Here is a 24,098-nt window from a genome sequence, read left to right on the forward strand (position 1 = left end):
AGGGCAGGGGATACCCCAACGCCAGGGTGACATGGGCAGGGGATCCCCCTTTCTCCAGGGTGACCATCCCCGAGGCGAGCAGGGTAGGGGCATCCCCATCCCCAGGGTGACTGGAGTACCCCATCCCCAGGGGTAACCAGGACAGGGGAGCCCCCATCCCCAGGGTGAGCGGGGCAGGGGACGCCTCCCTTCCTGGGCTCACTGGGACAAGGGACACCCCTTCCCCAGGGTAGCCAGGACAGGGGACCCCCCGGGTGACAAGGGCAGGGGCCATCCCCTTCCTGGGCTCCTCACCGGCACATCCCTTCCCCCAGGTGACCGGGGCGGGGGATGTCCCACCCCGGGGGGGCACGGGGACAGGGACGCCCCCTCCCCCGAGGAGACGGGGGCGGTGGGACCTCCGTGCCGGGGCTGAGCGGGGACCCCGCCGGGGGCGAGCGGCCCGGGGGCGGTGCCCGTCCCGGCCGGGGCCCGGGGGCGATCCCCGCCCGCCCCCGCCCCGCCCCGGCCCGCTCCCGCCCGGCCCCGCTGCCGGCCCGCCCTCGGCCCGGGGCTGCGGCGGGCAGCGCTGCCCGGCGCCGCGGTGCAGCCCAGAGCCGCCGGGCCCGGGACGGCGGCCCCGCGCTGGGGCCCGGCTGCAGCCCAGACGCCCGGCCGGCGAGGTGAGGGGCGGCGGGGACGGGACGGGACGGGACGGCGGGGTCCGGCCGGCAGCGGCGGCTCCGGCAGCGGCGGCTCCGGCAGCGGCTCCAGCGGCGGCTGCGGCGGCGGGGCGGGGGCTCCTCCCGGCGGCGGCGTCCCGCAGGGCCCCCGGAGCCGCCGCCGCCGCCCGGGGCCCGCCGAGGGGCCGCTCCGGAGCCGCCGGGACCGCGCCGGGGCCGCGGCGGGCTGGGGCGGCCCCGGCATCCCTCGCCTCGGGGGCTCCGCCCGGGCGGCACCGGGAGCGGGAGCGGGGCTTCTGCCTGCACCCAGGAGGTGCCGGTACCGGTGCCGGCGGCTCCGGGCCGTCGGGGCCAGGCTGGGCCGCCCACCCCGGCTGGCGGGGGCGGGGAGTCCCCGGGGGGTCTCCTGGGCTGGGGGCGGGCGCCCCGGCGTGCGGGGGCGTGCAGGGAGCTGCGGGCACCCCGGGGTGCTGGCGGGCTCCCCGGGGTGTTGGGGACCCGCAAGGCCGGGGGTGCTGGCGGGCTCCCCGGGGTGTTGGGGACCTGTTAGGGCTGGGGGTGCTGCAGGCACTCCAGGGCACTGGGGACCTGCAGGACTGGGGATACCGGGGGGCACCCCGGGGTGCTGGGGCCCCGCAGGGCTGGAGGTGCTGCAGGCTTCCTGGGGTGCTGGGAACCTACGGCATTGGGGGTGCTGTGGGCACCCCGGGGTGCTGAGGACCCGCAGGGCTGGGGGTGTGGCAGGGCACCCTAGGCTGCTGCAGGCCCCTCTTGACTGCTGGAGGACACATGGGGTGCTGCAGGGTTTGGGGTGCTCCCTGCGTGCACACGGGGAACCCACTGCCGTGTGTGTACCCTGACTGTGCCTGTGCCCCTGGGTGTAAATTTAACCATTTCATCCCTGAGCACCTCCTCGCATCAGGGCAATCCCAGGCCATCGGGGCTCGTTGCTGACCCGTTGTCACCAGCCCCGAGGGAATCAGGGAGGTGCTGGTGGAAAGTGCTGGTGGGCAGCTGCGGCAAGGGTGCAGGACAAGTGGTAGACGTTTTCTAGTGGAGATACAGGAGCCCTATAGAGCTATAGGTGTGACAGGGCACGTAGAGCTGATCCCCATGTGAGTACATCTGCGTATGGACTGTGCGCCTGTTGTCCAGGTGTTGTGTGAGCTCGGGGAGGTCCCCGAGGTGCTGGAGCGGGTGCAGAGCTTGAGCAGCCCCCGTGGCTTCCCAACCAACTGGGCCGACGATGACGACAACTCCAGAAATAACAGCCCAACCCTGAAATTAGGCTGTTGAGAAGATCGAAGCATTTCCCTTTCCCGCCCTGGGTCAGCGCCGGCACACCCACCCGCACGGGATCTGGCTCCTCTGGGAGCAGCCCCCGTCTGGACAGCATCGCCAAGGTGGCCTGGGTGAGCGGGCGCAGGGACAGCAGGTGGCACAGAGCACGGGCCATCCCGTACAGCCCCGGGGCAGGGGATGGGGATGGGACAGGTGGCCAGGAAGGTGTGATGAGCCCCGGATACCCCCCGTCCACACCCAGCCTGCAGTGCCAGCGGGTGACACTGCAGGTGACGGGCACGCGTGACGGCTGGCTCTGTGCGAGGGGCCCGAATCCCGGCAGGTCGCTGGCAGCAGAGGAAGCTGTGTGCTTGCTCAGTGGTTTCCCTTTAACTTTGGAACAGCCTCAGCCCCGAGCTTCGGGGCTTATCGCCTGCGCACAGCTTCGAGGGAAGCGTGCCTGGCTGAGATAAATCAAGTCGTGCTGGCCAGGGCTGCTCTGGACTCTGTTCTTCTCACATTCCTCATGACCTCAGTATTTTGGCTCGGGAGGAGAGCAGGGGAGAGCCCTCCCCGTGTCCGACCTCGGCCACGCCGGTGGAGTGGCTCAGGCTGCATGGCGGCATGTGGCTGAGCCGGGGCGGGGACTGCCCCACTTGTGCCCCTGGCAAGGGAAAGGGACCAAAGGAGTCCAGAGCTTTAAAAATAGCTCCCCCAGGCCTGTCCCCTGCCAGCCCGGGGGCTTGGGGACCCAGAGAGGGGATCACCCCATGGACCACGAGCCCAGGGGTCCCAGGGGCTGGGGCTGGGGCACGGGTACCGGATGATGCCTGAGCTGTGCCGAAGTGCCCAGGCTGCCCTATCCCTGATATGGCTTTTGTAATTGAGCAGAGTGGCTCCAGTTTTGGCCCCAAGTTTCCTGTGTTGCCATTGGTATGACGGCAAGAGGGGGAAATAGAGGTGTGAGCCCAGGGCGAAGCATAGCCCTGCCTCCACAGGGACGATTGGGTTCCTGTGCATCCTCCTCCTCCTCCTCCTCTTGCTGCCGAGCTTCCCCAGAGGCGCTTCGCTTTGTACCATCCTGCTTTTCTGCAGAAACACTGGGGCTAGAAACAACGCTTTCATTTCTTCTGAAGGAAGCTGGAATCATGCGGGGTCCCCTGCCTCCAGCACCTGGGGGTGCCTGTGCCCAGCCCTGGCAGCACCAAGCCCCGGTGCCCAAGGGAGTGGCTGAAGCTGCCAAAAATCAGCCTTTGGCACCAAAGTGGCCAGCATGGTCTTTCCCCGTTGGGACTTCAGCCCAGGTGGAGAGCGGCTTCTCTTTGAACCGGTGCCGCGATGATGGCGGCCGGCCGGGGACAAGGCTGGCTTTGTGCGGCTGAGCCCGGCAGGTGCCGGTGGTGGCTGGGCCACGGGTGTGGGGACTTAACCCTCTCACAGCTGCTGTGCGCCGGGGCCGTCTGCCTCCATTGCTCATCCTTGCCAGCTCAAATCCAGCCTGCCACTTGCCTCACCGCCCAGCCCGGCCCACTGGCAGCCCAGAGGCAGTTTGCACATCATGGGGAGCCCAGGGGGGTTTTGCACATAGTGGGGACCCTGTCAGGGTTTGCACATTGTGGGGTCCCCGGGGCAATTTGCACGTGGTTGGGAGCCTAGAGGTCCCATCGCCTGGCTTGGCCCTTTGTTTCGTAGCTGGGTGAAGGCAGAAGCTGCTGCCCTGGGTCCAGCCTGTCCTGTTGGACCAAAAGTAATGGGGGCTGGGAGCTGCGGGAGGATCTCCCCCAGCTTTGGGGACAGGCAGCGCAGCCACACGGTTGACGGCAGCTGCTGGCATCGGCTGAAGGGGCAGGACGAGGTGGCAGGGGGGACAAGCAGTGCGTCCCTGGGTCAGTGGAGGGGACAGTGGGGCAGTGCTGGCAGAAAGGGCACCTTTGCTGCAAGTGGGGGGAGCGGTGCAGGAGACCTCCCGGCAAGGTCCTGGCAGAGGCGGCTTTTCCTGGCGTGGCCCCAGGCAGGACAATACCCGGCCGGGCGGCGGAAGGGAGCTGCCGGCCGCTTTCCCCGAGGAAATGCACCCGCTGGCTCTGGCTCCTGTTGCTCTCCCTCTTCCTCCTGTTTGATTTACAGCATGCACGAGGCCTGGTGGGAAGTTTGTCCTGGCCCCAGCGCTGTTTAATTACCTGCAGCAAGGGCTGTGCAGAGGAGGAAGCCAGCTGCTTCCCTGGGCAGGAGGGATTAGATGAGGTGGGGGATGCGCGAACCCTTTTAGGCACGAAGCCGGTGGGACAGGAATGGTGGGGTGCCAGCATGGAGCAGGGATGTTCCCATGGGATGTGGAAGGGGTGCTGGCACAAAACTGGGATGATCCCAAGGGAGGGGGAAGTTGGGATGTGCATCGGCTGCGGATGGGTTGGTAGAGGAGTGGGAGAACCCCAGGATCCAGCCCAGTGACTGATGGGAAGCGTCTCATCCCTGCCCGGTTGGACTCAACCCCTCAACCCCGTGCTCTGGGGCTGGTGGTGGGAGGCTGCAACGTCACCTGGGTGCCCAGCCTGAGCCTGGCCTGGTGCTGCCTGCGCCATGGCTGCTCCTCCGGCTTCTGGCAGTCGCGTGGTCAGGGTGAGCCATGGGCTGGCAACCACAGCAGCATGGCCGGGGCTAGGGAGCGGCAGGCGGCATCGTGGTGGGCAGTGGGTGCGAGCCAGGAGCCAGTGCATTGTCCCCAAGCTGGGCTGTGCGATGGGGGCAGCCACAGCATCTCTGCTAGAAAAGTCTGGATCCTCCGGTCATCACAGGCAGGGGATTTGGGGATGGATGCAGGTGTTTCTCCGCAGCCAAGGCTGGATCCTGCGCCCTTCTCTGGGCAGCGCTGAGCTCCAGCTTGCCTTAGGGCTGTGTCTGAGCTGCCTTTCCTCTGTGGCATGCCTCCTCCCCTGCTTTCTTCTGAAAATAGTCCGGTGCCAAATGCTTTGCCCACCAACAGCTGCACAGGCCCACGGCCGCCTGCACCCCACAGGCAGGGCCACCGCATCCCTGCCACGCAGGGACCCCGCGGGTTCCTGGAGGGTGACAACATGCACAGCGGCAGTGGGTGCTCCCAGGCTGCTGTTTGCCCCCATCCCACTCCCGCCAGGAGCACTTCCCACTTGGGCCCCAGCACCCAGATGCTGCCAGATGTTGCGGCAGGTCCCAGTTGAACGCTCACGGCTGACGGTCCCCCCAGCTCACCTGTGGAACGCAGCTGCATCCCCCTGGCTCTCCTCCAGCACGCCCATACCTGGCTCCTGGGAAAACCAGGTTCCCATTTCATTCCCCCCCGCCTCCCACCATGCCTTATCCTGTATTATCAATAGGGAAAAGCAGCCAGGTCCCTCCCGGGGGTCACCGGCCCTCGAGACACCCCCGAGGCGGGGGTGGGCAGTGCAGAGCACCCCGGGTCCTGCTCAGCCTGGGCGGTGAGGACGGACATCACACCCAGTGACCGACGGGTGCTGGCAGCTGCCTGTGGTCACGTGGCTTTCCAAAAGCATTGATTCCCTTTATCCAAAGCAAACTTCTCCTCTGAGAATCGCACCCGTAAAGGCTGCAGCCTCTTTTTTTTTTTTTTTTCCAGCCCTCTTCCCCCAGTGCTGCTGAGCTCTGACTCATGACTGGGCACCCTCGGAGCTTGCAGCACGACCGCCGTGGCCGTCCCAGCCAGGCTGTGAAGCATTCCTTAAATGTACAAACAATCCCCGGTTCTGCAGGCAGCGCCGTGCTTGCCTGCCCGGCAGCCGGCTCGAGCTTCAGCCCCGCGGCACCAGGGCTGGAGGAGGCGAGAGGGACCCGGCGGATGGCGGGGGGTGGCCATGGGGTGCTCCCTGGGCGGGGGGCAGTGGTTTGCAGCCGTGTGGGTCTCACCGGCCCCTGATTTGCAGGGTTTTGCTGAATGTGGCCCCGGTGTTGTTGCAGGTTGATGGTCCCGTGGTCAGCGGCATCTCGGGGAGAAGATGGCTCAGCCTGCACCCCTGAACCAGAACCTCCCAGGTAAAGGGACCAGGGTCGTCACTGGGGAGGGACAGCAGAAGGATTGTGAGGAGAGTGGCAGGGCTGAACTGTCCCGTCCTGATGGGTTTCCTCACCCCAGCACCGACCCTTGGCACACAGCAGGTGCCCTGGGATGCGTGATGGCACCGAGGGTGCCGGGGATGGGCCATCCACCGGGCCCACTGCCAGCAGCATCACGGTGGGGAGAGGGGCTGCAGGCTGCAAATGCCGGTATAACTCAGTTGGGAAAGCCTTCCTGTCTCTACCACGTCCCTGCCTAACCATCCCTGCTCCTCTTGCAGATCTCGGAGGCCCGTTCTTGTACCGGGACCAGGACGATGGGGAGAAGAGCTCGTATTCAGTGGAAACCCCCTATGGCTTCCTCCTGGACCTGGATTTCCTGAAATACGTCGATGACATCGAAAGCGGCCAAACGCTCAAGAAAGTGCCGCTGCCTCGCAGGGCAAAAGGGGCCCGGCAGCTGCCCGGCGCCACACGCAGCCCCAGCAGCCATGCCAGCGCCTGGACCTCCACCGAGTCCCTCACCTCCACGGCCAGCGAGGAAGGCAGGACCGCGCTGCTGCTGTCCCCGCCCAGCCGGGCACCCCTGGAGCCCCCGAGCAAGCCAACCTCCCACCCCGTCTCGCCGCCGGTGCGGCTGCTCCCACCTCCCACCTGCAAGTGCCTCGTGCGAAACCCGCGGGTGGAGAAGACCTTGCTGGAGACAAGCAGGAGGCTGGAGCAGGAGCAGGGCCGTTTGCAGGATATCGGTGGTCCTTCCCGTGGTGGCCCACCGGGTGCCCCAAGTCAGCCACCCCCCTGGGTGCTGGTGGGCGCCGAGGGCCAGGCAGGCTGGGGACGGGCAAGCCCCGGCAGCTCAGGGCGCAGCACGCCGGCGGCAGGGCTCAGCGCTGCCCCACTGCAGCACGTGCGGGAGCAGATGGCAGCAGCCCTGCGGCAGCTCCGGGATCTGGAGGAGCAAGTGAAAACCATCCCCCTCCTGGAGATGCAGATCTGCGAGCTGAAGAGGGAGAAGGCAAAGCTGATAGAGAAGCTGTCGTCGGAGCCTGGCGAGGCTTTCAGCCACCCCCCCGGCTTCGAGGTGGTGGGCAAGGAGCTGCCCCGAGCAGGGCCGGAGAGCGAAGTGGAGCCAGCAAAGGGGCGAGTGAGCAAGATTGCGGAGCTGAGGAAGCTGACGGAGAAGCTGGCCGTGCCAGAGCGGGGCGGCAGGGCTTGGCCGGGCAGGAGCCCCAGGGCTGCCGAGAAGCTGTGCCGCTCCGTGGCGGTGGGCGAGGACCGGGCCATGACTGACGCCGTCTTCTACTACCGGTCGCAGCAGGAGGGCGGTGACGTGCCGGATGGCGGGGCAAGGGAGTGCAGGGACGCGGCCGTCTGGGTGCTGGAGTCCTCGCTGGGGCTGGCCAGCGAGGCGGAGCGAGAGCTGGAGCTGCTGCAGCAGACGGTGGGGCACCAGAAGGAGGTGATCACCCTGATGGAGGGGCACCTGCGGGAGGCCACGCGGGAGCTGGAGGAGCTGCGGCTGGAGGTGTGTGCCCGCCGGCCCCGTGGGCAGGCGGACAAGGAGGTGACGGCCAAGCCGCAGGTGGCTGAGGCACTGGTGGAGGCGGCGGTGGTGACACAGAGCCGGGCAGCCGGCGACCCCCCAGAGACGGCAGAGGCAGGCGTGGAGTGCTGCCCGCCGACCACCTGCGTCGGGGTGGGCTGCCGCCTCGATGGGCGGGACGTGGCAGTCGGCCCCGATTCGGCTGCCAGGTGCAAAGACAAGGGCAGCCAGACCGACGTGGGCAGCGCTGTCCCGGCGGGCGAGGAGATGGAGCCTGGCGCAGGCGATGCCTCGGTGCAGGGCACAGGAGCAATGGGGGGGACGTGCCAGGGCAGCCCAGTCCCCGAGGCAGCCGCACCAGAGACGATGCACAGCAGCCGGGACCTATCCCTGGCGCGGGATGGCGGAGCTGCCCCGAGCCCTGCGACTGGTGAGTCAGCGCCGGGGATGACACCAGAGTCTGGGTTGGGACATTCCTGCGGGAAGGGAGAGGGTGACCCTGTTGGGGACAGCGCCTGCAGGGCCAATGCTACCTGTGCCACAGCAGCTGCCTGCACTCTGCCCGTGTCCCTCCCATGCCCACCCCAGGGTCTGGCGGGTTTGGGGTGCCCGGGCAGCCCTGTGGGGAGGTTCCTGCTCGCTGGCCCCTGACACCCATCTCTCTGCCCCCAGGAGCCCTGAAGTCCATCATGAAGAAACGGGACGGTCCCCCCCGGAGCGAGGCCGAGGGCAGCAAGAAGAGCCTGCAGTTTGTGGGCGTGCTGAATGGGGAGTACGTGCCGAGGAGCTCCTGCCACCCTCCTGGACCAGCCCCGGTCCCTGGCATCCCCATCCTGGGCTGGGGGCAGTGGCAATGGGGGGCCTGGAGGGGACCAGCTGGCTGCCGCATTGCCACTGAGCATCGTCCCTCCATGCAGATACGAGAGCACGTCCAGCGAGGAGGAGGAGGAGGAGGAAGGAGACAGCTCCTCTGAGAAGGCTTCGGCCGACAGCTCCAACAGCGAGGAGCAGGGGGACACTGAAACCTCGGACGAGGAGGCCGGGGAAGGCGAGCGTGAGCCAGGACGGGAACACGAGGGGGCCAGCGTGACCCTGCCAGAGCCCCCCGAGGTGAAGGAGAAGTAAGTGCTGATGGGGAAGGCGCTCTCACCCCGCGCAGCTGGGAGCCATGGGTTGGCACCGGCCCTGCTGACTCAGGGCGTCTGCCCCGGTTTCAGTGTAGCCGGTGGGAAAAACACATTCAGCTCCTGCAGAAACCATTTGGCAGTAAAAAGTCCTTCCAGCTTCTTGGGTCTGCTAAGGAAAGGATGAGACTGAGGCCCCAGATGCCTCTTTGCTGGAGAAGATAGTTTGGAGGGGAGGGCGGGGGAGGAAACCAACAGCCCTTAATGGCATTTTTCAACAAAAGGAAAAAATTTGGCCTAAAAATGGGACGTGCCTGAGCACGTCCGTATAAGGTTTGGTTTGGGGGGAGTTTGCAGAGGCTGAAGCTGCCAGGGTGCGACCACCTGGCTGGACATTGCACCATGGGGAGCCCGTGGAGGCTCACAGGCATCGGGGAGAGGAGCAAAACCTCCGCAGGGGGACTCGGGGTGCCCCTTGCCAGCGCAGTTTTGGTGGGGCAATGCAGCCCCACACCGCAGACGCCCTCGTGCTCTCCCCAGGTTCGAGCTGAGCCCCAGGATGCGGGAGGCCTGCCTCATCGTCAAGACCCACCTGGGCCACCCCAGTGCCACCAAGAGCAAAGAGGTGGTGAGTGGGGTGCTGCGGGTGGGACGGCTCGCCCGGCCCCTCTGTCGGGGTCCCCCCTTGGGGCTGGCCCTCCCCAAAGATGAGCCAGCAAAGCCCAGCTCAGCACCTTCCCCCAAAACACAGGCCTTTGCTCCAAGCTTTGTCCCAGATACCCCCAAACCCGTGCAGACTCAGCTTGGGCCATCCCAGCACAGTTTTGGGGTTTCAGGGTCCTGCCTTCACGCAGTCCCCTCTGGAGTGGGATTTCTGCTCCCCACCCGGGCTGGCAGCGGGGCGTGGGTGCAGGGTGGGGTAGGGTGGTGCGGGGCCATGAGGAGGCTCAGGGAGAGCCATGGCCCCCAGCTCAGCGCCACTCGCTGCCCGCAGCTCGCCAGCAGCAGCCTGGTCCTGCAGGAGTGGTTCCGTCTGTCCAGCCAGAAGTCGTCCATCCCCGACACGGTCACCAACCACCTCCTGGCCTTTGCCGAGGTCTCGCCAGCTCTCCTGGCCCACGTGGTGAACCTGGCAGATGGCAATGGCAACACGGCCCTGCACTACAGCGTCTCCCACTCCAACTTCCACATCGTGCGGCTGCTGCTGGACACGGGTCAGTGCCCCCCACACCCAGAAACGTCCCCCTGCCACCATCCCGCTCTGTACCCCGGGTCACGTCCTGGCCATGCCAGGTATGGGGGCAAGGTGCTGGCAGCGGAGGGGCAGGGAGAGCTGCCCTGGGCTGTGTCTGTGCACAGGTAGGGGGGTTTGGGCAGCCACCCCAGCCCTTTGGGAGCCCACACTTGATGGGGAGGACCCATCAGCAGGTCTGTGCCCATGGGGCTGTGGGATGGCTTGCAGCACCCTGGGCAGGGCAGGAGCCAGGCACGTGGCTCGGCCTGTGCCTCCCACCAGCCCCCGCAGCGTGCTGAGTCCCCCTGCTCTGCCCATCCCCGCAGGGGTCTGTAATGTGGACCACCAGAACAAAGCCGGCTATACAGCTCTCATGCTGGCAGCACTGGCAGCCATCGAGCAGGAAGACGACATGAATGTGGTCAGGAGGCTCTTCAGCATGGGCAATGTCAACGCCAAGGCCAGCCAGGTTGGTGTGGGCTGGAGGTCACCATGTGAGCTGGAGGACCCTCTCCCCCCACCCCCAAGCAGCTGCCAGGGCCGCACTCGGCTCCTCCAAGGGCAGGACTGTGGCTCCAAAACCTGGCAACGTGGCATCACGTTAGGAGCTCCTTCTGCCGGGCACCAGGGCGCTCAGGTCTCACCCGCACCTCACCTCCAGCCAGGGAGGTGCTCAGAGACGGTGTGGGCACGGGGGACAGCAGTGGCCCCTTCCTGGGGCAGTGGGAAGAGCGGGCGGCACAGCCGCGGCCTGGCAGCGTCCCTTGCCTCGCAGGCTGGCCAGACGGCGCTGATGCTGGCCGTCAGCCACGGCCGGCAGGAGATGGTGGAAGCCCTGCTCGCCTGCGGAGCCGACGTGAACCTGCAGGACGAAGAGGGCTCGACTGCGCTGATGTGCGCCTGCGAGCACGGCCGTGTGGAGACAGTGAAGCTGCTGCTGGCTCAGCCCACCTGCAACATCTCTATCGTGGACAGCGTAAGCCTCTGCCGCTGGGGCCTGGGCACACTCGCCCACCCTGCATCCCGTCCCCAGGCCTCTTCCCAACTGCTCTCTCTTCTCTTTTAGGATGGTAACAACGCTGTCGCCATCGCGCTGGAGGCCGGCCACAGCAACATCGCCGTGCTCCTCTATGCCCACCTCAACGGCACAAAGGCACAGCTGCCCGTGAGTACCACAGCCCCCCCAGCTCCTGCCACCTGCCCTGTCCCACACAAGGGCCATGGAGGAGGCACCATGCCACCGGCTCAGCTGCACGGTGGGCAGGTGGCCCCATGGGAGGGGACAGGGCTGTGACACAGAAGATGCTCCCCAGGAAGGGGCTGCAGGGGCGAGAGCAGAGCATCCCAGGTGCCACATGCTCAGTGCATCCTCAGTAGCAGGGAACCAGCCTGGCTGGCCCTGACCAGGAGTCACTGGAGGGGTCTCTGGTGACACTTCACAACTCTGCTCTCTTTGCAGCAGGGGACATCACCAACAGCCACAAAGAGCCCTGGGAGCCCAAAGAAACCAAATTAGAGTGACCTTCAGATCCAGCCAGGGGCCAGCCAGCCATCATCAGCACTAGGCTGTAATTTATGTCCCCTCTCCTGCTGCTCCTTTGTGTGCTGAATCGCTCTCTGCAGCTGCAGATGCTTTAATCCTCCTGTCACTAGAGCAGGCGCCATCCCTGGGCCTCACTCACTCATCTCCACTGCTGGAAGCGGCCCACACGTGGCCACCTCACCCCGCCAAGTGAGAGGAGCCAAGCATCAAGTGACCTTGGGGTGGGAAAAGCAGTGAGTGGAAGCTGGCCCCATCCCCTGTGCTGCCCATCGGCCCTGCTCCCCACCAGGACCACTGGAGCTGCACCACCTCAGAGCCCTCTGCAAGTCCCTAACTCACTGGAAGAGCAGAAAACAAACCCAGCAGAAATAGCACCTGGTTTCTGCTCTCTCAGCCAGCTCCCAGCAGCTCCAGGAAAGCAGCAGAGCTGGTGACAGGGAGCAGGGCTGCGGGAGGGCAAGTGTCAGCTCCTGGACCCTGCTGTGCTGCGCGGTGCCGTCAGGGAAGCAGCAGTGCTCTGCAGGCGAGTCCTGTGCAGCGATGGGAGAGGGGAGACAAACCCGCTCCCTGCCTCGGACGCGGGCCGGGAGCACTTCCAGACTGAAATACTTGCCCTTCTTTTGTGGCATTTCCTCTCCTGGCTGAAATCTGAATTTTTTCTAGCACATGCACACAAAGCAAAAAAAAGTGTATTGCTTATTCAAAGGATGGAGTTCAACATGAAATCACTCTGTGATTCGATTTGCTCAATGGGAGCAAAACTTCTGGGCACTCAGGGCTGCAGCCAAGCTGACAGAAGGGGGCTGAGAGTCATGAATGCCTTTAGGAACTGAGACTGCCCAGCCAATACCCCACATGGGGAGCAGGGACCTTCTCCCGAGGGAAAGATAGCAATTACCTCCTGAAGAGTTCCCATTTTAAACAGTCTCACAGGCACTGACTGTGAAGGCAACCAGAGCCCACAACCAAGTCCCTCTCTGCCCACTTTGCTTCCCAAAAGGGAGGAGAGTGGCTGAGGATAGCTCCAGGAAAAAAAGACTGGCAAGAAGAGCTCAGAGAGAGCCTAGGGCCCACAGAGATGGACATGTATGTCGGAGGACGTGTGCGCGTCTGTGCGAGTGTGTGTGCACCAGGTGGGGTGGGAACAGACAAGGTAAGGACTACGGACTGGGAGGAAGAAGAAAGAGGCTTTTGCACGTGAAGCCGGCTCTGCTCTCTGAATCCTTCACAAAGGTAACGCGTGTCGCAGCCCCCATTTCTGCTCCTTGGCCCAGCCTCCCCCCCATCACTCTTGCCCCACACAGGCCAGGTCTGAGCCATGCTGTAAGCTGGGAAATGCTCCCCAAGAGACTTGTTCTGGGCAACACGCTGCCGTCCTCACAGCGGGCCTGTTTCAGCTTTGCACTGAAGTTAACATAACGATGCTCACAGCCACTCTCTAGTACGCTGCTCTCTATGTATTCTGTACTCACTGCTTTGGTTTCACAGGTTTGTTTACTGATATTTTAATACTGACGTTTATTTTTAAGATATAAATAAAATTTAAAGTAAAATTATTTTGAAATATTACAGTGACCATCAGCAGTCTCCTGCCTCCTTGTCTGGCTCAAGCTAAAACCCCCGGAACAGCTTCAGCTAAGGGACAGCCTGGCACAGCCCTCACCCTGAACAGTTGCCCACACATTTAAATTCATTCCCTGCAAGTTTATGAACTGGCTACATCCATCAGCCTGGTTTTCTTCCAGCTGAACTGTCCCAGTCAGGAACCAGACTCGGGTACTGTGGCATCTTCTGGCCTGTTTCACTTCACAGGACCAAGCAGGATGCTGGGACCAGATGTAGCCCTTCGCTACCCCTGGTTCACCAGTATTAAGCCGTCATTAAAGGGCAATCATCAGATTGGGAGTGGGGATGCAAAGTCACCTCCCTCCTCACATGGCCAAGAGCCACGCTGACCACACAGGGATATTCAGGAAGGGCTACAGCTGCTCCGAGCCACCCCCACTACAAGTTTACTTCTGTCTAGCCACCGGCTCACAGCTGATGCCTCCTGTCTCGGTCACTCAGCACAGCCAGGGCTGGCAGCCACCAGAGCAAACGCTCTTCGGTCACTGCTAAAGCTGTGCGGGGAAAAAACAACAGGCAGAGAAGTAAACTCTGAGGTGACTTCTTGCACTCATAGCTAGTTCCCAAAAGCTCTGCTGCATCACACAAAGCAGAGGCATGCAGATTCACCCAATGCTCTGAAATGGAACCACCAAAGAAGAATCAAGAACTAGATCAAGCAACAGCACGAGTACATACTGACAAGGGCTTTCTCTAGAGCACAAAATGCACCTCAGGCCGCCCGTGAGCTGATTAGGGCACAACTAACACCCACAGGAGGGAAAAAACCCACAAACACTCTTTCAACACCAGCCCTAACAGCAATCCTCACTATCTGTCCAAGTTCAGCGATTTAAACATCTGTTCCAGAAGTGCTCTCCTCAGCTTTAGGATACTCAAACCCTCAATTCCACCTGCCACTAAAGTGCCTTAAGCAAGTGCAGGACATTGAAGGGTGAAGGACACTCCCATCACAGGCCACAGGATCAGGAGCTGCAGACCCAACTTGGTTCAAACACACCACAAACCAGTACCATTCTATTACCAGACAGAAAATACCAGTACTTAAAAACCTGCCCTTGAACCATGACAGTTTTCAGGCTCGTTCCTAATCCCTTCAGCCTTACTTTTACTTTATATAATAGCCTAAACCAATAAATCTTTCTAGCTGATCGTGTGGTGGAAGGGAAAGGTGAGGAGGAAAATAAGTGAGACTGATTTACGAACTCCTCTAAGGGGAGAGAGACAAGCACTCGCTCTCTGTGGGCGACTGCCAGCAAAGACAGCAAGTAGATGTATTTATAGCAGCATTTACAGAACAGCTCCCTAAGGACAGAAAGAGAGAAGCAGCAGGCTGTTGCTTTGCAAGCTGGTACAAAGCTTGACTTTCAACTTGTAATTAAATTCCACGGCAGTCCCGTAAGCTCAGCAGTGCCACTTTACCGGTTCCATACAGAAAAACGCTTACCAGGAAGGTCGGGGTTAAGGTTGCTGTAATCAAGACAGAGAGTTGTTTTTGTTGCGACAGGTTAATAAAAATACAAGAACCCAGTAATATTACAACGAAGGCGCTGCGTGCAGCCCCAGGAATAAGCAGGGTGTGATTCTGTCTCTCCGCAGAACCCAACGGCAGGTGCACGAGTGCCGGGACGAGCCGGAGCGCTCCCGCGTTCAATAAGCGAGACGAGGCGAGGTCTTATTCACCGGAAAACCCTTTATTGCCGCAACGCCGCCGCCGCGCTCCTCTCCATCCGCGACCCCCGCCTGGCCGAGCCGACGCCGGCCGGGGGCTCCGCCTGAAGGCCGCGGGGCCGCATCACCTGCAAGAGAGCAGCGGAGGCCGCGCGGGTTTGGAGGGCGGCGCCGCCCCCCGCCAGCGCCACCGGCGCGGGGAGGCCGCGAAGGCCGAGCGCTCCGCGCCGCGGGCGGCCCGGGCTCACCGGCTCAGCGCAGCCGCCGGGCCTCGCGCTCCGACTCCAGCAGGGTGAGGACGTCGCCTTCGCGCACCGGCCCCTTCACGTTGCGGATGATGGAGCGGCTCGTGTCGTCCATGAACTCCACGCGCACCTGCGGGGCGAGACGGCGTCAGCCCGGCCCGGCGGCGCCGCTCCCCGCCCAGGCCCACTCACCTGCGTGCACTGCCCCTGGGAACCGGTCCGGCCCAGCACCTTGGTCACCTGCGGGGACAGAGCAGGGGGTCAGCGCACGGCCCCCGCTGGCCCGGCCCGGCCCCGCTGGCCCGGTCCCGGCCCCCCTCGCCCACCCTGGCCAGCTTGATGGGCTGCACGCGGCTCGTGTCCATGGCGGCTCCGCGACGGAGGAAAAGGGCGGCGCCCGCCCGCGCGCCCTTACATACCGCCAAGTCTCGCGAGACCCAGCGCGCCCCGCGCGCGCCCGGCAGCCCCCGCGCCTCCCTGCCCTTCACAGCGGCCAAGATGGCGACGGCCACTCGCCTCGTCCAGCGCTTCCGCAACTTCTTGGCGGGGGTAAGGGCGGCCCCGGTCCCCAGCGCCGCCGGGGGTACTGGGCGCGGCGCCCCCCCCGCCGGCCGCTGCCCTGCGCCGGCGGCGCAGGGCAGCGGCCGGCGGGGGGGGCGCCGCGCCCGGCATCGCGTGAGACGCTCTCGCCTTCTCTTGCAGCGGGACCTGCAGGCCAAGCTGCCGCTGCGCTACACGGAGATCTCCAAGAGGTGCCGGCGGGGCGGGCTGGGCTGCGGGTTTCGGCGGGAGCGCTGAGGCTCGCCGGCCGCCACTGACGCTCTGGAACCGTTCTCTGCCTAGAACCCAGCCGCCGCCTCGGCTCCCGGTGGGTCCCAGTCACAGGTTCGCCAATAACTATTACTGCAGCCGGGACGGACGCCGAGAGTCTCTCCCGCCCATTGTGGTGGCGGCAGCGCAGAAAACCCTGGCTGCGGGGACTCAGGCTGGCAGGTGGGTCTGGCCTGGTCGGCCCCGCAGCTCTGCTGCTGCCGTCATTTGAGCTGAGCAGGTTTAAGCCTCGTCTGACCTAGCCAGAAATACAGAACTCTTCCAGTAAGCAGTGTTGGATTTCACAGGTTGGTAGAAGAATGCAGAACTAATTCTTTGTGTCTGTATCTCCTCTTGAATAAGTGAGATGGCTGGAAGTTGGCTTAACAAAACCCTCTAGCTGGAGGGCATCCACAGAAGGGCAACGAAGATGGGGAAGGGTCTGGAGCACAAGTCTTTGAGGAGCAGCTGAGGGACCTGGGGTTGTTTAGCCTGGAGAAGAGGAGGCTGAGGGGAGACCTCATCGCTCCCTACAACCACCTGAAAGGAGGGTGTAGCAAGGTGGGGGTCAGTCTCTTCTCGCAAGTAACAAGTGATAGGGCAAGAGGAGACGGCCTCAAGTTGCACCAGGGGAGGTTTAGGTTGGATATTAGGAAAAATTTCTTCACTGAAAGGGTTGTCAAGCACTGGCACAGGCTGCCCAGGGCAGTGGTTGAGTCGCCATCCCTGGAGGTATTTAAAAGACTTGTGGATGTGGTGCTTAGGGACGTGGTTTAGTGGTGGGCTTGGCAGTGCTAGGTTAACAGTTGGACTTTGATCTTAAAGGTCTTTTCCAACCTAAATGATTGTATGATTCTGTAATAAAACCTGTACTCCTGATTAAATCTGAGTCTGGCTTTCATGGTGTTTTAAAGCCTTTTCTCTCTTCCTTCTGCTATCCCAGTTCAGGCTCTGCAGTGACAGCAGCTGAGAAAAAACCGGTGACACCAGGACCGGCACTTAAGAAGTGGGAAATTTCAAAAGACCAGCCCTATTTGTGAGAAGTAAATATGACGAGGCTGGATGTGCAGGTCAGCTCGTTACAAAGCAGCACTCTTAATGGGGAGGCCTGTGGTGGATTTTGCTAGTGATGCTGCATGGAACTTGTCCTAGTGCTGCTGCTGCATGACTAATAAATGTATTTAAAGCTGTGATTATATCCCCCCCCTTGTCTGTTCTATTTGAATTATCCAAGTATCTTTCACATCGGTTTGGGTGTAAGGTTTTCTTGAGGGAATAGCAACGTAGTACACGCATTTGAGCTCAGGCTCAGTGGGTGTGTGAGGTACAGCTGAGACGCCGCATGAGGGCAGAGCTGAATAAAACACACCCTGGCCAAAAAGGACCCGAGGCGCTGATCCTGCGGGAACGGAGGGAGCGAAGGCGCCTGTGGCACTCTCGCCACAAGTGCCCGATGCCCCGGTCGGGCCGCCCTGCTGCAGGCACACGCTTTTCAGATGCTGAGCGCTGCGGTCTGGTCCCTCCCCGATGACGACGGGGCACTCGCGCTGCGGTGGCCCGGCGGCTGCAGCGAGCTGCTGGAGCGCGCGCCTGGGCCCGGGGCCGCCGGCGGAGGCGGGAGCGGTGCCGAGGCGCCCTCGCCGTCGGCTGCCCGCCCGCAGCGCTTTTGGTTCGTCCCGGCGCCGCAAAAAGCCCCGGGGAGCAGCCGAGGCGGACGCAGGCGCAGCTCAGCCCTGCTGCGGCCGAGGCCGAGGCCAGCCGGCGGCTCGCCCCGAGCCCGCCGCCCTCCCGCCGCAGGGCCGCTCCCGCCGAGCCCAGCGAGGCGGCGGCCCGCCCCTCGCAGCGCGCGCTGGCGCCGCCGCCCCTCCCTCGCAGAGCCCCGCGCACGCGAGGCCGCGGCGCTGCCCCGCCCCGGCGGAGGGGAGGGCGGGGCCTCCTCAAGGGCACGCGCCGGCACCCCGCCCTGCCGGGCGTCCCATTGGTGGCGGTCGTTCCCGCGCGCATGCGCGCTACCAGCGTGCGGCCGGCTTTATAGCGGCGCGGCGGCGGCGGTAGCGGGTCCCTCGGGCGGGGCGCGCGGCATGGCGCGGCTGCTGGCGCGGCTGCTGCTCCCGCCGCTCCCGCCGCCGCTGCTGCTGCTGCTGCTGCTCCTCCCGCTGCTCCTGCCGCTCCTGCCGCCTGCGCCAGGGAACGGTGAGCGGGGGATGGGGCCGGAGGCGCGCGCGCGGGCGTACCGCGTCTCCATTGTGCCTATTGGCTCCCCGCGCACGCCCTTCGCTCTCATTGGCTGGTGCCCTCGTACGCCCTGCGCGCGGGCTCCCCTCAGCGAGGGGTGTCCCCCCCCGCGGCAGCGGCCCGGGGCGAGGGGGGGGAATCCCGCGGCTCCTCCGCGCCCCCTCACCCCCCTGCCCGCCCCCCCGCAGCGTCGCTGTCCGGCTGCCCCCCGGACCAGTTCCAGTGCGAGCCCGGCGCCATCTGCTTCCCCCGGGAGTGGCAATGCGATGGGCACCCCGACTGCGAGGACGAGGGGGACGAGTGGGGCTGCGGGACGGCGACCCCGGCGGAGCCGAGTCCTGACGGCGCTTGGGTGACCCCGCCGCGGAGCTCGGGGGTGCTGTCCACCGGCAGCGTGGGTAAGGGGACGCGGCCGGCGGCACGGCGCCGTCGGTCGGCCGGGAGGGGAGTGGAGCGGCGGGCTGAGCCTGCGGGAGGCGGTGCCGGAGCCCCGGCTGGCGGCGGCCGTGCTCGGGGGGGGGATAAACCAGACTAAAGCCTTTCATCTCTGTCGGTTTTAGCCTCTCTGAGACAGCTGCGTTCATCACAACTTGCTTTGGGCAGAGGAAGCACTGTAGGGTGAGCCCCACCTTAAGCTTCCTCCTGTGGAGACAGCGTTTAAGCACCCCAGGGCTCCCTCAGGAAGTGCCTTTGAAGTACCTTCTTCCAGAACATGCGATTCTGGCTGCTTCCTTCCAAGAAGCCAGTGACACTGGAGTCTCTATCCACCCTTCTGAGCTCCTCTGATCTCTGGGGAATGGACAAGCTGAAGGGAAAAAGATGAGGGAAGCACTTCTGGGCCGTGCAGGCAGGATCAGAGCAGCAGACGCTGGTATCTGTCAAGCTGAAGGGTGCGTCTGCATCCCCAGGACTGTGTGCATCTGCTGCTCTGCTCCGAGATGCTCTGGAGCTTGCTTTGTCACAGACCTGTTGGCTTTCTGAGGTGCCTGAAGGTGCTGTTCCAGCTTCCCTTACCCTGGGGGTTTCTGTGGTGTCTGGGAGCTGAGGTATCATGGATGTGGAGGGGAGGGGAATTACTGCAGGTGTGAGAGACTGTATTTGGGTGTGATGCCTGCACCAGTTCAGTGGGTAGGTGGGGAGATGAGCTGTGTTTCAGTTGTACCTGGGGCTTCCCGGTGCCCCAAGGAGAGGTTAGGATGCTGCAGCTACAGCTTGGAAATTTCCCAGCTTTCCCTATTATGCATTTCCAGTAGGACTTTTTTCCTCTGATGGGGGCTAATCACGGTAATGGCAGATAAGGTTTTGCTTGAATTGAAAAAGGCCTGTTAGCACTCTTGAGGTGAAATGGGAACTCGGCCGGGTTTGGACTGGAGACTGTTTTGAATGCTGACCATAAGGTGAGTTGGAAGCTTTGTTGCTCTTTCCTTGCAGAGGCTTCAGCTACACCTGCGCCTGGGGGCTCTGTGCCATCGAGGAGTCAAGGCCGCATGTGGATCTTGGTTATTGCAGGTGTGTGAGACTCGGGAGTGCTGCACGCGGTCTTAGTCCTGGCTTCGGCTATAAATTGATATCCTGATGGAGTTAATTCCAGACCTGTATCGGTAGCTGCTTTTGCTGCGCTGGGAGGACTTACACCACAGCTTAGCCATCCCTCTGACTTGGATGCACTATGTCCTTGGAAAGGCCATTCCATGCAATGTGGCACTAACTCACTTCCTCTCTCTGTCCCTTATCCTTGAGGGAAGCTGCTGATCTCTAGCTGTTGGCTGATGCTGTTGAGCGACAGAGCCCAGTACTGATGTCCAGACCAGGTGCAGTGAGCGGTTCTCTGCTTGTGCACTCTCCTCTCTAGTGGTCCTGAGCATCCTGGTAGCTGTGGGTTCTGTTGCTGTGTGGGGCCTATCCAAAGCAAAAAGCAGATCTGACATCTTCAGCCTTGAAAAAGCATCCAGGGAACAGCTGATGCCTGACAAGAGCCAGACAGGCTCATTTCCCTGAGGGTAAGTTTCTCGCACTCCATGCGCTCTGTATGCATGAGGGAGAAATGCTGCCTTGCCCTGTGTTTCTAGCCTCTAGAGCTTCCCCCTCTGCATGTAGTTGTTCCTGCTACTGCTCAGCCACATGCTTGGGATTTCAATCTGCTCTGAAGCAGCAGAACTCTCCCCTTATCTTCCTTCCTCGCAATCAGGTGTGAAGGCTCTTGCTTGACTGCAGGGATAGTTGCACAGCCTAATCTGAGAAGATGCTGGCTTCTTTTGACAGTGATGTGGTGGTCTCTGTCCTTCCTCTGCTGCCAAGGACACTGAGCACTCATGCTAAGATAGTAATCTTCTGGTGCGGGTGGTTTTCGTCCACTTCGCACAAACTGAAGTCAAACCAGGTTTTTGCCCAAAGGACTGTCAATAACCAGGTGTTTTTCTGTTCTTGTAACAGGGATCTTTACCATGAGGTGGTAAGATGGGACTAGCATGGTCTCCCTCCTGCTCACCACAGAGGCCGACTGAATTGGGCATAAGCTCTCAAATTTGGGTTGTTACACTGGAATAACAAGAGGATGCTCCCCTTGGAAATGTGTCTTAGACTGTGACACTACTTTGGCTCTGGAAGTAGCACAGGACTAGTAGCATTGTGAAATCACTCCTCGCAAAGGTGGTAGAAATTTCTCCATTGTTCTTGCCTCCAGGGCTTGTTAATGCTGGTTCTCACCAGTGTGGCCTTGGACCTGAAGATTTTATTCTCCGTGAAATGACAGGTGCTATTCAACTGTTTCCTTCCACTTCAAGCCAAGAGACTTTTTCACCTGCCCCATTCTTCCCCCTGGATTTTGTCAGGGAATAGGGGCTTTCTCATCCATTTCAGTAGGAGCTCGCTGACCCTGCACAGATCAGACATATACTCCACATTTGCGCTAGTGTTTTGATGCTGCTCAGTCCGATGCACAGGAAGCTTTTACTGACAGGGGTTTCAACCATAGGGGTGAAAGCTGAAAAGCTTCCTGTCTGCTCTGGCTTTGCTGCGCTGCCACCTTGAGTGAGCGTGGGGCAAGCAGCTTCTCGGCACACTCCCTTGCAGCAAGGATCTCCCCCCTTTGCAGATCTGCACTTTCCACCCCAGTGCTGAACTCTGGATGTTGCTTCTGTAACATTGTTAATGGTCTCTTCCTTAAAACTGTTCTGACGTGAGTGGTGTCCCTCAAGGGTCCGTACTGGGACCAATGCTATTTAACATCTTCATCAGTGGCATGTATAGTGGGATTGAGTGCACCCTCAGCAAGTTTGTGGATGACACCAAGCTGAGTGGTGCAGTTGATTCACTTGAGGGAGGGGATGCCATCCAGAGAGACCTTCAGGCTGGAGGAATGGGCCCATGTGAACCCCATGAAGTTCAATAAGGTCAAGTGCAAGATCCTGCACCTTGGTTGGGGCGATCCCTGGAGAAGACAAGGCTCTGGGGAGACCTTACTGTGTCTTTTCAAGATATAAAGCCTGTCTCCACAGAAAGGTGGAGACAGGCTTTTCACCAAGGCCCGTAGTTATAAACTGAAATAGGGTAGATGTAGACTGGACATGAAGAAATGTTTTACCATGAGGGTGGTGAGGCACTGGAACAGGTTGCCCAGAGAAGTTGTGGATGCCCCGTCCCTGGAAGTGGTCAGGGTCAGGTTGGACAGGGCTCTGAGCAACCTGATCTAGTGGAAGATGTCCCTGCCCATGGCAGGAGGAGTTGGACTAGGTGATGTTTGAAAGTCCCTTCCAACCCAAACCATTCTGTGTTTCTATGAGGTTTTGAGTGTTTGGCTTTTGTTCGTTTGTTTGTTTTCTTTCAGCTTGCAATAACTCGTGTCTTGGATCAAACCCTGTCTGTGCATTGTGGCTTTTGTAGCTCTTTCCAAATGGCTCAGTGCTGTACACTTTACAGAAGAACTGGCAGCGGGGGGAAGGAGATTACTGACCAGTGCCTCTAGTTCAGTGTTGACCACATACTCCTTCCACAAGTGTTCACTAAGTGCACAAAAGATAGAAAGCTGCTGCCTTGGCTGCTGATCTCTGTGCCTTAAAGGTGAGAACTTGGCTTGCCAAGGAGACACCGGTCATCAGCCTTAGAGCAGGAGTCTTCCACTCCTGGATAGTGTGTGGATAGTGCTGCTGTACCCCATGGGAGAAACTTCTATATGTGGTATGGAGTACGGAATTATTCCATTTTTAGTACCAAGGGGTTATTTGCAAGGGTGCACACAACCTTGCTTCTGTTTCCATAGGGACAAGTGGAGATAGCTGTTGGTGAATGACACAGGAGAATAAAGAACTTGAAACTAATGAGTTCTGGATTTTTTATTTTTCTTGGATTTGTGCATTTGCTTAAATTCTGTAGTTGGGAGGCCAGGGGCTGCATCACCTGTGGATTGCCACACCCTGGGAAAGAGGACTTGTGGTGGGTGGTCTGGCATGGGCAGATGGGGAAGAGAAGTGCTGCCGTGCCTGCCTGGGACTGAGGCGACTCCAGCACACATCAGCTGTAGTAGAAAAAATGAAGTACAGGGAGCAGAGTGGGTGGAGACAAGAGAAAGAGCTGGCACTGGCACTGGGGCTGCTACTGCAGAACAGATGACAAGTGGAAAGCTTAGCCAAGAACAAGGTGAAAAACTTAAGACCGGGGGAGCTTGTTCCTTCTTCATTAGAGGCAGCAAAAGGAGTGGGGTGCCCAGCAGAGCGGGAAGGTGCTTCAGAAATCCCAGCAGGACAGGGCTGAGCTGGGGCTGACAGAAGTGCTTGTGCTGTCAGGGCCGTGTGGCAGAGGTCAGCTGTCACCAGCCTCTCCCAGATCATCCTCTCTGCTCAAGCTGCTGAGCTGAGACATGCTGTTCTGTTATGTGGGGCAGAGCCCCTTGCTCTGTGTGATGGGGAGCAAGGCCAGTGGGTAAACTCAGCATTTGCAGCTTCTTCCCACTGCAAGATCATGCAGGTTCTGCTTACTGATCCCTGAGCTGTGTGTTTCAGGGTTGAAAGAAACACATTTTTATGGGTCTTGTGTTTGTGGCAGCAATTTACCTTCCTCTGTCCAGTGCCAGAAGCATTTTTGTTGTCCTAATCCCCAGGCTCAGAGACATCAATTGTAGTAGAGCCTGAGCTGCTTTTCAGCCTAGGAGCAGCTTTGTGCTCCAGGTCTCTGTATTTAATTAGATCAGTTCACGGAAATCAATGCGATGTTTTACATGACAGGTAGAGTTGTGTTCCAGGGTAAGACATCAAAGATCGGCCTGTTTAATTTTGGTTCCCCTTTTGCTTGCAAATCCCAAGGGTTATTTCCTCCTCTTCAGTTCCTGCAGTTCAGGGGAACTCTTACTGCATACTTGCGTTTCCAGTGTCCCGTTCCATGTTCCTGCCCTTGCTTGTGGGAGTAATGGGGCTGAGAGCTGGTGTGATGAGCAGGTGGCACAGGGCAGTGGGGCAGGAGCAACCTGTCACTCTGGGGATCCGCTCGGGCACTGCGTTGGAGGGTGAGATGGTTCCTTCACCTCTTCCTCTGCAAATCTGCACCATGGGGTTTTGAGGGATGAGCTGGGAGGTACCAACCCTTTCCCTTCTCTGGGCTACAACAGCTGACGGAGCAGGGGCAGCTGCATTAGCGCTCGGGTGCTTAACAAACGACTGGTGCCAAGAGCAGCATCTGTTGTGGGGGTACGAAGCTGATACAAATCCTGCATGTCTGCACCTTTCTGTGCCTGGCAAGGGAGGTCTTTCAGGGTTAAATCAAGGCAAGTTCATGCTCTCTTTTCAACTTGCTATCGTGGATGCCCTCCTTGGAAACAGGGTAATGTGTGACAAGCGCAAACAGCTAATAAGAACAGAATAAGGAAAAAGAGAAGTGCAAAGCTGGAAATAGTTCCTTACATAAAGGGCTAGTGCTTCAATCTCATTATTGTCTTAAGGAGCGGACACTTAGCTGCCTCCGACTCCTACGATGCAAACCACAATCTGATAAGCAATCGGCTTTGGGAACCTGGCAGGTGCCACGTGGCACCATGACACGGCCAGTGCCCCCCGGGCAGCAGCTCACCACTGCTCCTCTGAGCTCGC

General features: G+C 61.1%; 4 protein-coding genes across 13 annotated transcripts; 3 read left to right on the forward strand and 1 right to left on the reverse strand.

Moving 5' to 3' along the window:
• The first annotated feature begins 527 nt into the window (after window positions 1–527).
• On the forward strand, window positions 528–13,003 carry KANK3 (KN motif and ankyrin repeat domains 3). 3 transcript variants are annotated; one of them, XM_072845351.1, is made up of 12 exons: window positions 544–662; window positions 1,818–2,065; window positions 5,895–5,969; window positions 6,272–7,963; window positions 8,206–8,305; window positions 8,451–8,654; window positions 9,198–9,285; window positions 9,652–9,871; window positions 10,218–10,360; window positions 10,667–10,867; window positions 10,958–11,056; window positions 11,351–13,003. In XM_072845351.1, exons 3-12 carry the CDS (start codon window positions 5,933–5,935, stop codon window positions 11,405–11,407), a joined length of 2,841 nt encoding a protein of 946 aa, XP_072701452.1. In that variant the 5' UTR covers window positions 544–662; window positions 1,818–2,065; window positions 5,895–5,932; the 3' UTR covers window positions 11,408–13,003. The 3 variants fall into 3 exon arrangements, with proteins under 3 accessions (XP_072701450.1, XP_072701453.1, XP_072701452.1); XM_072845349.1 differs by lacking the exon at window positions 1,818–2,065 and having other exon boundaries at window positions 528–662; XM_072845352.1 differs by lacking the exon at window positions 1,818–2,065 and having other exon boundaries at window positions 528–662; window positions 11,354–13,003.
• A 1,730-nt stretch (window positions 13,004–14,733) lies between these two features.
• RPS28 (ribosomal protein S28) lies at window positions 14,734–15,412 on the reverse strand. Of its 2 annotated transcripts, XM_072845355.1 has the most exons (4): window positions 15,303–15,412; window positions 15,169–15,216; window positions 14,980–15,106; window positions 14,734–14,859 (listed from the first exon to the last, which is right to left on the reverse strand). In XM_072845355.1, the coding sequence occupies exons 1-3, from the start codon at window positions 15,339–15,341 to the stop codon at window positions 14,984–14,986; spliced, it is 210 nt and encodes a 69-aa protein (XP_072701456.1). In that variant the 5' UTR covers window positions 15,342–15,412; the 3' UTR covers window positions 14,734–14,859; window positions 14,980–14,983. The 2 variants fall into 2 exon arrangements, with proteins under 2 accessions (XP_072701456.1, XP_072701455.1); XM_072845354.1 differs by having other exon boundaries at window positions 14,734–15,106.
• A 3-nt stretch (window positions 15,413–15,415) lies between these two features.
• NDUFA7 (NADH:ubiquinone oxidoreductase subunit A7) lies at window positions 15,416–16,979 on the forward strand. 2 transcript variants are annotated; one of them, XR_012039592.1, is made up of 4 exons: window positions 15,416–15,525; window positions 15,679–15,728; window positions 15,820–16,094; window positions 16,730–16,979. XR_012039592.1 is itself a non-coding variant. In XM_072845353.1 (4 exons), exons 1-4 carry the CDS (start codon window positions 15,475–15,477, stop codon window positions 16,824–16,826), a joined length of 348 nt encoding a protein of 115 aa, XP_072701454.1. In that variant the 5' UTR covers window positions 15,421–15,474; the 3' UTR covers window positions 16,827–16,979. The 2 variants fall into 2 exon arrangements, 1 of the variants encoding a protein (XP_072701454.1); XM_072845353.1 differs by having other exon boundaries at window positions 15,421–15,525; window positions 15,820–15,969.
• An 804-nt stretch (window positions 16,980–17,783) lies between these two features.
• CD320 (CD320 molecule) lies at window positions 17,784–22,340 on the forward strand. 6 transcript variants are annotated; one of them, XR_012039603.1, is made up of 6 exons: window positions 17,785–17,979; window positions 18,210–18,419; window positions 18,582–18,639; window positions 19,453–19,530; window positions 19,874–20,021; window positions 20,455–22,340. XR_012039603.1 is itself a non-coding variant. In XM_072845670.1 (5 exons), exons 1-5 carry the CDS (start codon window positions 17,868–17,870, stop codon window positions 20,486–20,488), a joined length of 492 nt encoding a protein of 163 aa, XP_072701771.1. In that variant the 5' UTR covers window positions 17,784–17,867; the 3' UTR covers window positions 20,489–22,340. The 6 variants fall into 6 exon arrangements, 5 of the variants coding, with proteins under 5 accessions (XP_072701771.1, XP_072701772.1, XP_072701773.1 ...); XM_072845670.1 differs by lacking the exon at window positions 19,874–20,021 and having other exon boundaries at window positions 17,784–17,979; XM_072845671.1 differs by lacking the exon at window positions 20,455–22,340 and having other exon boundaries at window positions 17,784–17,979; window positions 19,762–20,010.
• The last annotated feature ends 1,758 nt before the right edge of the window (window positions 22,341–24,098 follow it).

Source organism: Ciconia boyciana, chromosome 24 (genome assembly GCF_034638445.1).
Source record: "Ciconia boyciana chromosome 24, ASM3463844v1, whole genome shotgun sequence".
Lineage (NCBI taxonomy): Eukaryota > Metazoa > Chordata > Aves > Ciconiiformes > Ciconiidae > Ciconia > Ciconia boyciana.